General features: G+C 37.9%; 1 protein-coding gene across 3 annotated transcripts in view; it reads left to right on the forward strand.

The window, feature by feature from the left end:
* CRYBG3 (crystallin beta-gamma domain containing 3) overlaps window positions 1-13,847 on the forward strand; it is a 120,084-nt gene that overhangs the window by 16,804 nt on the left and 89,433 nt on the right. For all 3 annotated transcript variants that reach the window (XM_044940695.2, XM_044940690.2, XM_006074556.4), the window contains exon 2: window positions 1,144-1,210. In XM_044940695.2, coding sequence (XP_044796630.2) covers window positions 1,144-1,210 — 67 coding nt within the window. The remainder of the gene's footprint in view (window positions 1-1,143; window positions 1,211-13,847) is intronic.

A 13,847-nucleotide genomic window follows, 5' to 3' on the forward strand; every position in this document is an offset into this window, starting at 1 on the left:
ACTTCATTCATTCGGCAGTTATGAATGAGTTTTACTTGTACCAGACTGTATTATTAGTTTGTTTATCAGTGTCTCCTACTAGACCTTGTTTTACGAAGATCCTGACCTACTTGTTCTTAAATCCTCAAGGCCATGCACGATTCCCAGTTCATGGTAGAGTGCCACAGTAATCTTTAGAGTGAAGCTGCTCAATTTGTCTCAGATTATGAAAGTATGAAAACAAAATAAAGTGTTGATGTAAAGAGTTAATTATCTAGATCTAAAATGTATACGTACCTAATAGGCAAAATAGGTTATTATCACATCTTATAAGATATCTGTGAAGGTATTCCAGACAAGACAGTTAAAAGTGACTATCTGGAAAATCAGATTTTTAAGGCACCATCTGGGACACACTTGTGTGTACTTAGTCGTTCAGTTGTGTCTGACTCTTTTCGACTCCATGGATTATATAGCCTGCCAGGCTCCTTTGTCCATGAGGATTCTCCAGGCAAGAATACTGGAGTGGGTTGCCCTGCCCTCCTCCAGGGGATCTTCCCAACTCAGGGATCAAACCCAGGTCTCCCACATTGCAGGCATATTCTTTACTGTCGGAGCCACCAGGGAAGCCCAAGAACATACTTGGGATTAGATAAACCTACATCTCTCTCTCTCTCTCTCGCTGTTTTTTTTTTTTTTTTTTTGCATCTCTTTTAAGTATTCCCAGAAATCTCTATATGACCCTGTAAGTTTATAAAAATTTGTTGATTGGAAATATATTTCAGATAACCCTTAGCATAGGATTAAAAAAAGAGTGGGCTGTAGAGAACCTTAATATAAATACAGTCAAAAAGAGTGCCAACACTTTCCAAGATTATGATAGTTGTACACTGGGGCTGCTTTGTTCAGGTGCATCGTTGGTGTGATGCTGGTCATAAAACAGCATGGACTCACCAAAATGTCTGGAGCCTGATGAGCATTTTTGAATGTGTGTTTCAAGTGTAGACACTCAAATCAATAGCTTCTTAGTGTAACACTTTGTATGTGAATCTTTGGGGCATTACAGATAAAAAGGACCTTTCAGTTTTTGCATTAAACACAGAAACTGTATGATTTCAGTAATTCTCTTTTAATTTCAAAAAAAACTGTTTGTTTTTTTTCCAGTGTTGAAAATGAGCCCATGAGCACAAGTCAGAAAAAGGAAAATATACTTTCATCAGAAGCAGTGAAGGTATAGTTTTAAATTAATATTATTTTATATCAAGCAAATGATTTTTTCTTAATTTCTGCTCGCTCTTCTTTTTGATTCTGTCATCTCATTTCACATTTCAAAAAGAGCATAAAGTCTTATTCCTTATTGGAAACTCTAGCCCAGTTCTGCTGGATATTTGCATCTTGCAGTGGGGTTGTGGGTAGATCATTGAAGAAAGGCTTGAGACAGTGCTGCTCTTAACCCAGCTGAGCCACTAATCAGCTGTGAGGTCTTCCACTGAGACATTTAACTTCTCTGTGCCTTGGTTTTCTAATCTGTAAATTGGGTCATCTAACCTCCACTCTCCCTTTCCCCTAGGAAGTTCTTCAATTTATGTTGTGTTTACTCAAATGCTCCTGACAATTACGAGTGTTTCTGAGGACATAGAAGTTAATGATCTATTTGTACATGTCATTAGTATGTGATATGTTTGTTTAGCTCATAAGTGAACTGGCTTTCTCTGTATCTACAGAACAACCATGAAATCATATATGCTACACTTATATGCAGATAGTTATTGATAAGTGTGGTTAAAAATCTCTGAAAACTGCTAAACCTTATAATACTTCTTTTTCATCATAAGTGATTTCCTAGAAATTGGATGTTTGTGTTGGTTGGGAGTGTGAGGCTAGGATCAAGTTCTGACAGCTGTTCCACATTCATGGAGTTTGGGCCCAGTTCCTTTCTTTTTAAATGACTTGTGACAGTCAGTCAAGGAGAAAGCTTGTCAGGGATTCCCAGGTACATTAGCCTGGTCAGTGGAAGGACCAGAAAGTCAACTGAATCCTTCTTTACTGATAATTCTTCATTGCTCTTAAACATTACATGAGGTCCAGAGGCCTTAAAGATGGTAAAGGTAAAGCTGTTTTCAATGTTTATTTCTGCCTTGTCCACCATAGTTAACAATATAAATATTTTTGAAAGAAAAAAATCAGAATCGCCTTGCTTCCCTTTCCTTTCTTCTTCCTTTGTGAGTTTGGCTACTAACTCCTGCCCCCTCGGTTTTACAGCACTTCCTGCCTGTTCTTTGGCAGCCGGTCATTAGTCAACTCACTGGTTTACCACTGCATGGACTCTGTAGCTTTCTCTGTCTTGTTCAGTTTTTACATGTCCTGAGTTGCCCAGCTTCAAGATTTTTACTTCTCATTTTATGTGCAGCTTTGCTCTTGAGTTGTCTCACAGGAAGCATGTGTTTTACTTTGAAATCTCCAACTAAAAGGTTTCTTTATCAACCAGTTCCTGTCATTCCCTATCTTAGTCCTTCATTGCCTCTGAGCCCACCTTTGAGCTTCAGCAAACCTTCATGCTTTCCCTGCTCTTTTTTCTTCTCCAGGTCGCTACTTGTTTGCCTTTTCAACCTGGAACTGATAGGTATCACTTCAGCTGTTAATCTCACTGAAAAAAATGTTGGTCTTCAAACTTGGCCCTGAGACTTTAGTTTCCAGTAGAACTATTTTCTATCTGCAGAGATTTTACTCCAGAAATTATTCTGGCCTCAGTAAGTGTATATGGTGGGCAGTATAGTGGCTGGGCCTCCATGGTTACCATCTTCTCTATCCATTTTTAATACATTGGTTTGAATGTTTCGGATACTTTAAGTTTAGGATTTGGGCCCCCAAGTAAATAGTTATAGTCATGAAAGTCATTCTCTTATGATTTGAGGCCTATAGGATTACTTATATCAATACATGGGCAGTCTGGTTAGCCTCTCACTGGTGTAGTGGAAGCATTTTGGGCCATGTAAGCTTGTTTGTTTGCTATACTTTCTGCAAACTACTGGTAGGCTTGCTCATCTTTGCTGCACAGACCCAGTTGTGGTGGGACCTACTATTGCCAGGCATCAAAAATATGTATTTTGCAGATTATATTCCTCTGTAAGTTATTACATGATATTGGGTATAATTCCCTGTATATAGTGAATCCCTATTGCTTCAATTAAAGAAAAGAAAAAAAGTACATATTTTGATAATATCAATAGTTAGGCCCATACTTTGGGGGACTAAAAAGGTTAGCAACGATATTTATGATCCTGTTATTTTAAATAGTCTCATTTAAAGTTTTCTCACTTGGCAAGTAGCATAAAACATTCATTTGTTTTCTTTCTAATGAATGGTTTTCTGAAACATAGTGCTCCATTGTAAAGTGACATTTCTTGCCACACTTCCATCTTCATAACCTGAATTTTATGATAATGCCTTCAATGATAAGGAAAAATGTGCACCATTTTTCCTCTCCAGTGTAAAATGTAACAGATTTATGTACAATAAATGTTTTTATACATTTCTTTTTGTATTTGACCTTGAGATACCAAATCAAGGTGTTGAAGATTGTTTTGTTATAAATTTAAGCTACAAAAAAAAATTGTATTTTTTTAAAGAACTAGAGACTATAGAACCTTTGTATTATTTTTGTACATAATTAGATTCTTGGTTCTTAAAATATATATGCTATACAAATTTCACTGTTTTGCTAACATTGAAATCTGTTTCTCACATGTGCATCTACCATTCCACTGAAATATATATTTCTTCTGTATTAATCAGTTTTTATATCTAGCTGGTAAAACTTCCAGATATTTAGTCTTTACTCTATTCAGTTTTTCTTTAGGGAATGTGTATTCTTGTCTTGTAGCCTTAGACTCTTGCTGCGTTCATGTCTATCGTTTTAAAGAGAGGGAAGGCATGTTATAACACCATGCTCCCTTCTGCCTACTTCAGAGAACTGTTCATCCCTTCCCACTTTCCAAGGCTCACCCCCTAAATGCCCCCACGGGTGATACTGGTCTCTAATTTCCTGCCTTCTCCTGGACTTCACTTTTCACGGTGTTCATTTCTCCATCTTCACTGGATTCTTCTATTTCACTCTTAATATGTAAAAAAATTTTTTTTTCTTTCATTGGTCTGGTTTCCTTTCAGTCTATCATTTCATTTTATTGCTACCCTTTACCCAAAGATTCCTTATGGAAGTCTGTCATAATCACTGTTTAACTCTTAATGCTTTCTCATCTGACTCTGGTCCCCCTTCCTGGTTTGCTTAGACATGGGAAAACTAGTATTGTGCCTCACATACGTGTCATAGGTGTTCAGGTCAGTCGCTCAGTCGTGTCCGACTCTTTACGACCCCATGGACTGCAGCACGCCTGGCTTCCCTGTCCAACACCAACTCTCAGAGCTTACTCAAACTCATTTCCATCGAGTCATTGATGCCATCCAACCATCTCATCCTCTGATGTCCCCTTCTCTTCCCACCTTCAATCTTGCCCAGCATCAGGGTCTTTTCCAATGAGTCAGTTCTTCGCATCAGATGGCCAAATATTGGAGTTTCGGCTTCAGCATCAGTGCTTCCAAAGAATATACAGGACTGATTTCCTTTCAGATGGACTGACTGGATACCCTTACAGTCCAAGGGACTCACAAGAGTCTTCACACCACAGTCCAAAAGCATCAATTCTTTGGCGCTCAGCTTTCTTTATAGTCCAACTCTCACATCCATATGTAACTACTGGAAAAACCATACCTTTGACCAGACAGACCTTTGCTGGAAAAGTAACGTCTCTGCATTGTAATATGCTGTCTAGGTTGATCATAGCTTTTCTTCCAAGGAGCAAGTGTCTTTTAATTTCATGGCTTTAGTCACCATCTGCAGTGATTTTGGAGCCCCCCAAAATAAAGTCTGTCACTGTTTCCATTTTTTCCCCATCTATTTGCCAAAAGTGATGGGACCAGATACTATGATCTTAGTTTTCTGAATGTTGAGTTTAAAGCCAACTTTTTCACTCTTGTCTTTCACTTTCATCAAGAGGCTCTTTAACTCTTCACTTTCTTCCATAAGGGTGGTGTGATCTGCATATCTGAAGTTATTGATATTTCTCCCAGAAATCTTGATTCCAGCTTGTGCTTCATCCAGCCTGGCATTTCATATGATGTACTCTGTATATAAGTTAAATAAGCAGGGTGACAATATACAGCCTTGAAGTACTCCTTTCCTGATTTGGAACCAGTCTGTTGTTCCATGTCCAGTTCTAACTGTTGGTTCTTGATCTGCATACAGATTTCTCAGGAGACAAGTCAGGTGGTCTAGTTTTCCTGTCTCTTAAAGAATTTTTCAGAGTTTGTTGTGATCCACACAGTCAAAGGCTTTGGCGTAGTCAATAAAGGAAAGTAAATGATTTTCTGGAACTCTCTTACTTTTTCGATGATCCAACGGATGTTGGCAATTTCATCTCTGGTTCCTCTGCCTTTTCTAAATCCAGCTTGAACATCTGGAAATTCACGGTTCACGTATTGCTGAAGCCTGGCTTGGAGAATTTTGAGCATTACTTTACTAGCACATGAGATGAGTGCAATTGTGCAGTAGTTTGAACATTCTTTGGCATTGCCTTTCTTTGGGATTGGAATGAAAACTGACCTTTTCCAGTCCTGTGGCCACTGCTGAGTTTTTCAAATTTGCTGGCATATTGAGTGCAGTACTTTCACAGCATCATCTTTCAGGATTTGAAATAGCTCAACTGGAATTCCATCACCTCCACTAGCTTTGTTCATAGTGATGCTTCCTAAGGCACTCTTGACTTTGCATTCTGGAATGTCTGGCTCTCAGTAATTGATCACACCATCATGGTTATCGGGGTAGTGAAGATCTTTTTTGTACAGTTCTTCTGTGTATTCTTGCCACCTCTTCTTAATATCTTCTGCTTCTGTTTTTGTCCTTTATTGAGGCCATCTTTGCATGTAATGTTCCCTTGGTATCTCTAATTTTCTTGAAGAGATCTGTAGTCTTTCCCATTCTATTGCTGTCCTCTATGTCTTTGCAATGATCACTGAGGAAGGCTTTCTTATCTTTCCCTGCTATTCTTTGGAACTCTGCATTCAAATAGGTATATCTTTCCTTTTCTCCTTTGCCTTTCGCTTCTCTTCTTTTCTCAGCTAATCTTTCCTTTTCTCCTTTGCCTTTCTCTTCTCTTCTTTTCTCAGCTATTTGTAAGGTCTCCTCAGATAACCATTCTGCTTTTTTGCATTTCTTTTTCATTGTTGTTAAGCAAGAGTAATTCCATGGAACCTGACCTCTTGCTACCCATCCCATCAGTAACGTGTTCTCAGTTCTTACTGTATATAACCAGTTGAGACACTTGATTTTCCAAGTTGTCTTCTTTCCAGAAGTTGTATGTTTTTATATTTGCTCTTATGACCTTGTACATTCTAGTTTCTGTTCCTGCCTCTGGCCATTCCCTTGAGTTTCCTTCACTGATTCTTTTTTGAGGGGAGTGAAATAGAAAAGAATAGCTTTATTGCTTTTCCTGGCAAAGGGAGCCACCGCAGACTAATGCCCTCAAAACTCTGTTGGCATAAGAGGAGGTAATGAGATTTATAGTAATGGTTCAAAGAGGAGGGTGTGATCAGCTCATAGCCATTCTTTGATTGATTGGTGGTGAGGTAGTTGGGAGTCAGCATCATCAATCTCCTGGTCCAAACAATCTGGAGTCTAGATGCTTGTGGGAAGCACATGGTTAACTTCTTTTGGTAGGAGTTTCAGTATCTGCAAAATAGCTCAAATATAGTGTTAATGTATATTCATTTAGGAGGGTACCAGGACCCTGCCCCAAAGCTATTCTGTTGTTTCCTTTTTTATTTTATTGAAGGATAATCGCTTTATAGAATTTTTTTTTCTGTCAAACCTCAGCATGAAATAGCCATAGGTATATATATATATCCCCTCCCTTTTAAACCTCCCTCCAATCTCCTGCCCCTCTAGATTGACACAGAGACCCTGTTTGAGTTCCCTGAGTCATACAGCAAATTCCCATCGGTATCTATTTTACATATGGTAATGTAAGTTTCCATGTTACTCTTTCCATACATTTCACCCTCTCCTCCTCTCTCCACGCGTCCAGAAGTCCATTCTCTATGTCTTTCTCTACTGCTGCTGTTGCTGCTGCTGCTAAGTTGCTTCAGTTGTGTCCGACTCTTCACGACCCCATGGACTGCAGCCTACCAGGCTCCTTAATCCATGGGATTTTCCAGGCAAGAGTATTGGAGTGGGGTGCCATTACCTTCTCCGCTGCTGCCCTGTAAATAAATTCTGCAATACCATTTTTCTAGATTCTGTATATATGTGTTAGAATATGATATTTATCTTTCTCTGACTCACTTCACTCTGTATAATAGGTTCTAGGTTCATCCACCTCATCAGAACTGACTCAAATCATTCCTTTTTATGGCTGAGTAATATTCCATTGTGTATATGTACCACAACTTCTGTATCCATTCATTTGTCAACGGAAATCTAGACTGCTTCCATTTCCATTCCAGTTCCATCTAGAACTGCTTCCACTGTTCTAGCTATTGTAAATGGCGCTGCAATGAACAATGGGATACATGTGTCTTTTTCAATTTTGGTTTCCTCAGGGTATATGCCTAGGAGTGGGATTGCTGGGTCATATGGTGGTTTTATTCATAGTTTTTTAATGAATCTCCATACTGTCTTTCATAGCGGCTATATTAGTTTACATTCCCACCTACAGTGCAAGAGCATTCTCTTTTCTCCACATCCTCTCCTGCATTTATTGTTTGTAGACTTTTTGATGATGGCCATTATGACTGGTGTGAGGTGATATCTCATCAAAGTTTTGATTTCTATTTCTCTGATAATGAGTGATGTTGAGCATCATTTCATGTGTTTGTTAGCCATCTGTATGTCTTCTTTGGAGAAATGTCTGTTTAGGTCTTTTCCCCACTTTTTGATTGGGTTGTTTGTTTTTCTGGTACTGAGCTATATGAACTGCTTGTATATTTTGGAAATTAATCCTTTGTCAGTTGTTTCATTTGCTATTATTTTCTCCCATTTTGAGGCTTGCCTTTTCATCTTGCTTATAGTTTCCTTTGCTCTGCAGAAGCTTTTAAGTTTCATCAGGTCCCACTTGTTTACTTTTTTTTTATTTACATTACTCTAGGAGGTGGGTCAAAGCAAGAAGATCTTGCTTTGATTTATGTCATCAAGTGTTCTGCCTATATTTTCCTCTAAGAGTTTTATAGTTTCTGGTCCTACATTTATGTCTCTAATCCATTTTGAGTTTATCTTTGTGTATGGTGTGAGGAAGTGTTCTAATTTCATTCTTTTACATGTAGCTGTCCAGTTTTCCCAGCACCATTTATTGAAGAGGCTGTCTTTGCCCCATTGTATATTCTTGCCTCCTTTGTCAAAAATAAGGTACCCATAGATGCATGAGTTTATTTCTGGGCATTCTATCTTGTTCTATTTGCCTATATTTATGTTTTTTGTACCAGTGCCATACTCTTGATGACTGTAGCTTTGTAGTATAATCTGAAATCAGGAAGGTTGATTCCTCCAGCTCCATTCTTCTTTCTTAAGACTGCTTTGGCTGTTCAGGGTCTTTTGTGTTTCCATATGAATTGTGAAATTTTTTGTTCTAGTTCTGTGAAAATGTCATTGTTAATTTGATAGGGATTAAATTAAATCTGTATTGAATTTGGTAGTTAGTTATTTTCACAATGTTGATTTTTCCTACTAGGAACATGAAATATCTCTCCATCAGTTTATGTCGTCTTTGATTTCTTTCATTAGTGTCTTTTAATTTTCTGTGTACAGTTCTTTTGTCTCCTTAGGTAAGTTTATTCCTAGATATTTTATTCTTTTTGTTACAGTGGTGAATGGGATTGATTCCTTAATTGCTCTTTCTGAAATCTCAATGTCAGTATATAGAAATGCAAGTGACTTTGGTGTATGATTTTGATTCCTGCCACTTTGCTAAATTCACTGATTAGCTCTAGTAATTTTCTGATACTATCTTTATGGTTATCTATGTATAGTATCATGTCATCTTCAAACATTGAGAGCTTTACTTCTTCTTTTCTGATCTGGATTCCTCTTATATCTTTTTCTTCTCTGATTGCTGTAGCTAGGACTTCCAGAACTATGTTGAATAATAGTGGTGAAAGGACACCCTTGTCTTGTTCCTGATCTTTGGGGGATGCTTTCAGTTTTTCACCATTGAGAATAATGTTTCCTGTAGGCTTATCACATATGGCCTTTACTATGTTGAGGTAGGTTCCTTCTATGCCCATTTTTTGAAGAGTTTTAATCGTAAATGGGTGCTGAATTTTATCAAAGGCTTTTTCTGCATCTATTGAGATGATCATATGGTTTTTATGTTTCAGTTTGTTAATGTGTATCACATTGATCGATTTGCATATACTGAAGAATCCTTGCATTCCTGGAATAAATCCAAATTGATCGTGGTGTATGAGTTTTTTGGTGTGTTGCTGAATTCTATTTGCTAAAATTTTGTTCAGGACTTTTTAATCTATGTTATCAGTGATATTGGCCTGTAGTTTTCTTTTTCTGTGTTGTCTTTGTCTGGTTTTGGTATTGGGGTGATGGTGACCTCATAGAATGAGTTTGGAAGTGTTCCTTCCTCTGCAGTTTTTTGAAAGATTTTTAGAAGGATAGATATTAGCTCTTCTCTAAATGTTTGATAGAATTCTCCTGTGAAGCCATCTGGTCCTGGGCTTTTCTTTTGGGGGATTTTTTTTTTATTATGGCTTCAATTTCAGTGCTTATAATTAGGTTGTTCATAACTTCTATCTTCCTGGTTCAGTCTTGGAAGATTGAACTTTTCTAAGAATGCAGTGAAAGTGCTGCACTCAATATGCCAGCAAATTTGGAAAACTCAGCAGTGGCCACAGGACCGGAAAAGGTCAGTTTTCATTCCAATCCCAAAGAAAGGCAATGCTAAAGAATGTTCACACTGTCGCACAATTGCACTCATCTCACACGCTAGTAAAGTAATGCTCAAAATTCTCCAAGTCAGGCTTCAGCAATATGTGAACCGTGAACTTCCAGATGTTCAAGCTGGCTTTAGAAAAGGCAGAGGAACCAGAGTTCAAATTGCCAACATCTGCTGGATCATTGAAAAAGCAAGAGAATTTCAGAAAAATATCTATTTCTGCATTATTGACTATGCCAAAGCCTTTGACTGTGTGGATCACAACAAACTCTGAAAAATTCTTCAAGAGATGGGAATACCAGACCCCATTACTTGCCTCCTGAGAAATCTGTATACAGGTCAGGAAGCAACAATTAGAACTGGACATGAAACAACAGACTGGTTCCAAATCAGGAAAGGAGTACCTCAAGGCTGTATATTATTACCCTGATTATTTAATTTCTATGCAGAGTACATCATGAGAAACTCTGGGCTGGATGAAGCACAAGCTGGAATCAAGATTGTCAGGAGAAATACCAACAACCTCAGATATGCAGATGACACTACCCTTCTGGCAGAAAGTGAAGAAGAAATAAAGAGCCTCTTGATAAAAGTGAAAGAAGAGAGTGAAAAAGTCGGCTTAAAGCTCAACATTCAGAAAACGAAGATCATGGCATCTGGTCCCGTCACTTCATGGCAAATAGATGGGGAAACAATGGAAACAGTGGCAGACTTTATTTTGGGGAGCTCCAAAATCACTGCGGATGGTGACTGCAGTTGTGAAATTGAAAGACTCTTGCTCCTTGGAAGGAAAGTTATGACTAACCTAGACACCATATTACAGACACATATTACAGACACATATTACTTTATTACATAAAGACAGAGACATTACTTTGCCAACAAATGTCTGTCTAGTCAAAGCTATGGTTTTTCCAGTAGTATGTATGGATGTGAGAAAGCTGAGTGCCAAAGAATTGATGCTTTTGAACTGTGGTGTTGGAGAAGACTCTTGAGAGTTCCTTGGACTGCAAGGAGATCCAACCAGTCCATCCTAAAGGAGATCAGTCCTGAGTGTTCATTGGAAGGACTGATGTTGAAGCTGAAACTCCAATACTTGGCCACCTGATGCAAAGAACTGACTCATTTGAAATGACCCTGATGCTGGGAAAGGTTGAAGGTGGGAGGAGAAGGAGACAACAGAGGATAGATGGTTGCATTGCATCACCATCTCAATGGACATGAGTTTGAGTAAACTCCAGGAGTTTGGTAATGGACAGGGAGTCCTGGAATGCTGCAGTCCATGGGGTCACAAAGAGTCGGACATGACTGAACGACTGACGGAACTAAAGAATCTGTCCATTTCTTCCAGGTTATCTATTTTGTTGGGATATAGTTGTTCATAATAGTCTCTTATAATCCTTTTTATTTCTGCATTTTCTGTTGTAACATCTCCTTTTTCATTTCTAATTTTGTTGATTTGATTCTTCTCTTTTTCTTGAGTCTGGCTAAGGGCTTGTCAATTTTGTTTATCTTCTCAATGAACCAGATTTTAGTTTTATTAATATTAATATTTACTATTGTTTCTTTCATTTATTTTTCTTTTATTTTTGCATTTATTTTTCATTTATTTTTTCATTCATATATTAATAAATAATATATTTCATTTATTATTTATTATTTTATTATTTCTTTCCTTCTACTAATTTTGGGGTTTTTTTGTTCTTTGGAAAAGAAGTTTTTTTAGGTGCAGCAATGAAATTAAAAGATGCTTACTCCTTGAAAGGAAAGTTATGACCAACCTAGACAGCATATTGAAAAGCAGAGACATTAGTTTGCCAACAAAGGTCCGTCTAGTCAAGGCTATGGTTTTTCCTGTGGTCATGTATGGATGAGAGAGTTGGACTGTAAAGAAAACTGAGCGCCGAAGAATTGATGCTTTTGAACTGTGGTGTTGGAGAAGACTCTTGTGAGTCCCTTGGACTGCAAGGAGATCCAACCAGTCCATCCTAAAGGAGATCAGTCCTGGGTGTTCATTGGAAAGACTGGTGTTGGAGCTGAAACTCCAATACTTTGGCCACCTGATGTGAAGACCTGACTCATTGGAAAAGACCCTGATGCTGGGAAAGATTGAGGGCAGGAGGAGAAGAGGACGACAGAGGATGAGATGGTTGGATGGCATCATCGACTTGATGGACATTGGTTTGGATGGACTCCGGCAGTTGGTGATGGACAGGGAGGCTTGGCGTGCTGCAGTTCACGGGGTCACAAAGAGTCAGACACGACTGAGCGACTGAAGTGACTGACTGTTAAGTTGTCTATTCAGTGTTTTTCTTGTTTCTTGAGCTAGGATTGTATTGCTATAAACTTCCCTCTTAGAACTCCTTTTGCTGCACCCAATAGTTTTTGAGTTGTCATATGTTCGTTGTCTTTTGATTTCCCTTTTGATTTCTTCAGTAACCTGTTGGGTATTTAGAAATGTGTTGTTTAATCTCCACGTGTTTGTGTTTCTTACAGTTTTTTTCTGGTAATTGATAACTAGTCTCTAGCATTGTGGTTGGAGAGGATACTTGATGATTTCAATGGTCTTAAATTTACTGAGGTTTGATTTGTGACCCACAATGTTATCTGTCCTGGAGCATGTTCAATGTGACTTGAGAAGAAGATGAATTCTGCATTTGAATGGAATGTCCTGAAAATATCAATGAGATCCATCTCATCTAATGTATCATTTAGGACTTGCATTTCTTTACTTATTTTCTGTTTTGATGATCTGTCCATTGGTGTGAGTGGGGTGTTAAAGTCTCCTACTATTATTGTGTTACTCTCAGTTTCTCCTTTTATGTCTGTTAGTGCTTGTCTTATGTATTGAAGTGCTCCTATGATGGGCACAAAGATATTTAGAATTGTTATGTCTTCCTCTTACATTGATCTCTTGATCATTATGGAGTGTTCTTCCTTATCTCTTGTAATCTTTATTTTAAGGTCTATTTTGTCTGATATGAGGATTGCTACTCCAGCTTTCTTTTGCTTCCCATTTGCATGGAATTTATTTTTCCATCCTCTCACTTTCAGTCTATATGTGTTTTTAGGTTTGAAGTGGGTTTCTTGTAGACAGCATATATGTGGGTTTTGTTTTTGTAGCCATTCAGCCAGTCTGTGTCTTTTGGTTGGAGCATTTAATCCATTTACATTTAAAGTAATTATTGATATATATGTTCCTATTGCCATTTTCTTAATTGTTTGGGGTTGATTTTATAGATCTTTTTTCTTCTCTTGTATTTTTTGACTATATAAGTCCCTTTAACATTTGTTGTAAAGCTGATTTGGTGATACCGCATCCTCTTAACTTTTACTTGTCTGAAAAGCTTTTTATTTTTCCATCAATTTTGAATGAGATCTTTGCTGGGTACAGTAATCTTGGTTGTATATTTTTCTCTTTCAGTACTTTAAATATATCCTGCCATTCCCTTCTGGTCTGCAGAGTTTCTGCTGAAAGATCAGCCTCTAAGCATATGGGGTTTCCCTTGTATGTTACTTGTTGCTTCTCCCTTGCTGCTTTTAATCTTCTTTCTTTGTGTTTAGTTTTTGAGAGTTTGATTAGTTTGTATCTTGGTATGTTTCTCCTTGGGTTTATCCTCTGTGGGACTCTTTGTGCCTCTTGGACTTGACTGACTCTTTCCTTTTCCATGTTGGGGAAATTTTCAACTATAACCTCTTCAAAAATTTTCTCATACCTTTTCTTTTTCTCTTCTTCTTCTGGGACCCCCCCCATATTTCCAATATTGGTGTGTTTAATACTGTCCCAGAGGTCTCTGAGACTATCTTCAGTTCTTTCCATTCTTTTTATTTTATTCTGCTCTTCAGAAGTTATTTGCACCATTTTGTCTTCGAACT

Source organism: Bubalus bubalis, chromosome 1, assembly GCF_019923935.1.
Source record: "Bubalus bubalis isolate 160015118507 breed Murrah chromosome 1, NDDB_SH_1, whole genome shotgun sequence".
Classification (NCBI taxonomy): domain Eukaryota; kingdom Metazoa; phylum Chordata; class Mammalia; order Artiodactyla; family Bovidae; genus Bubalus; species Bubalus bubalis.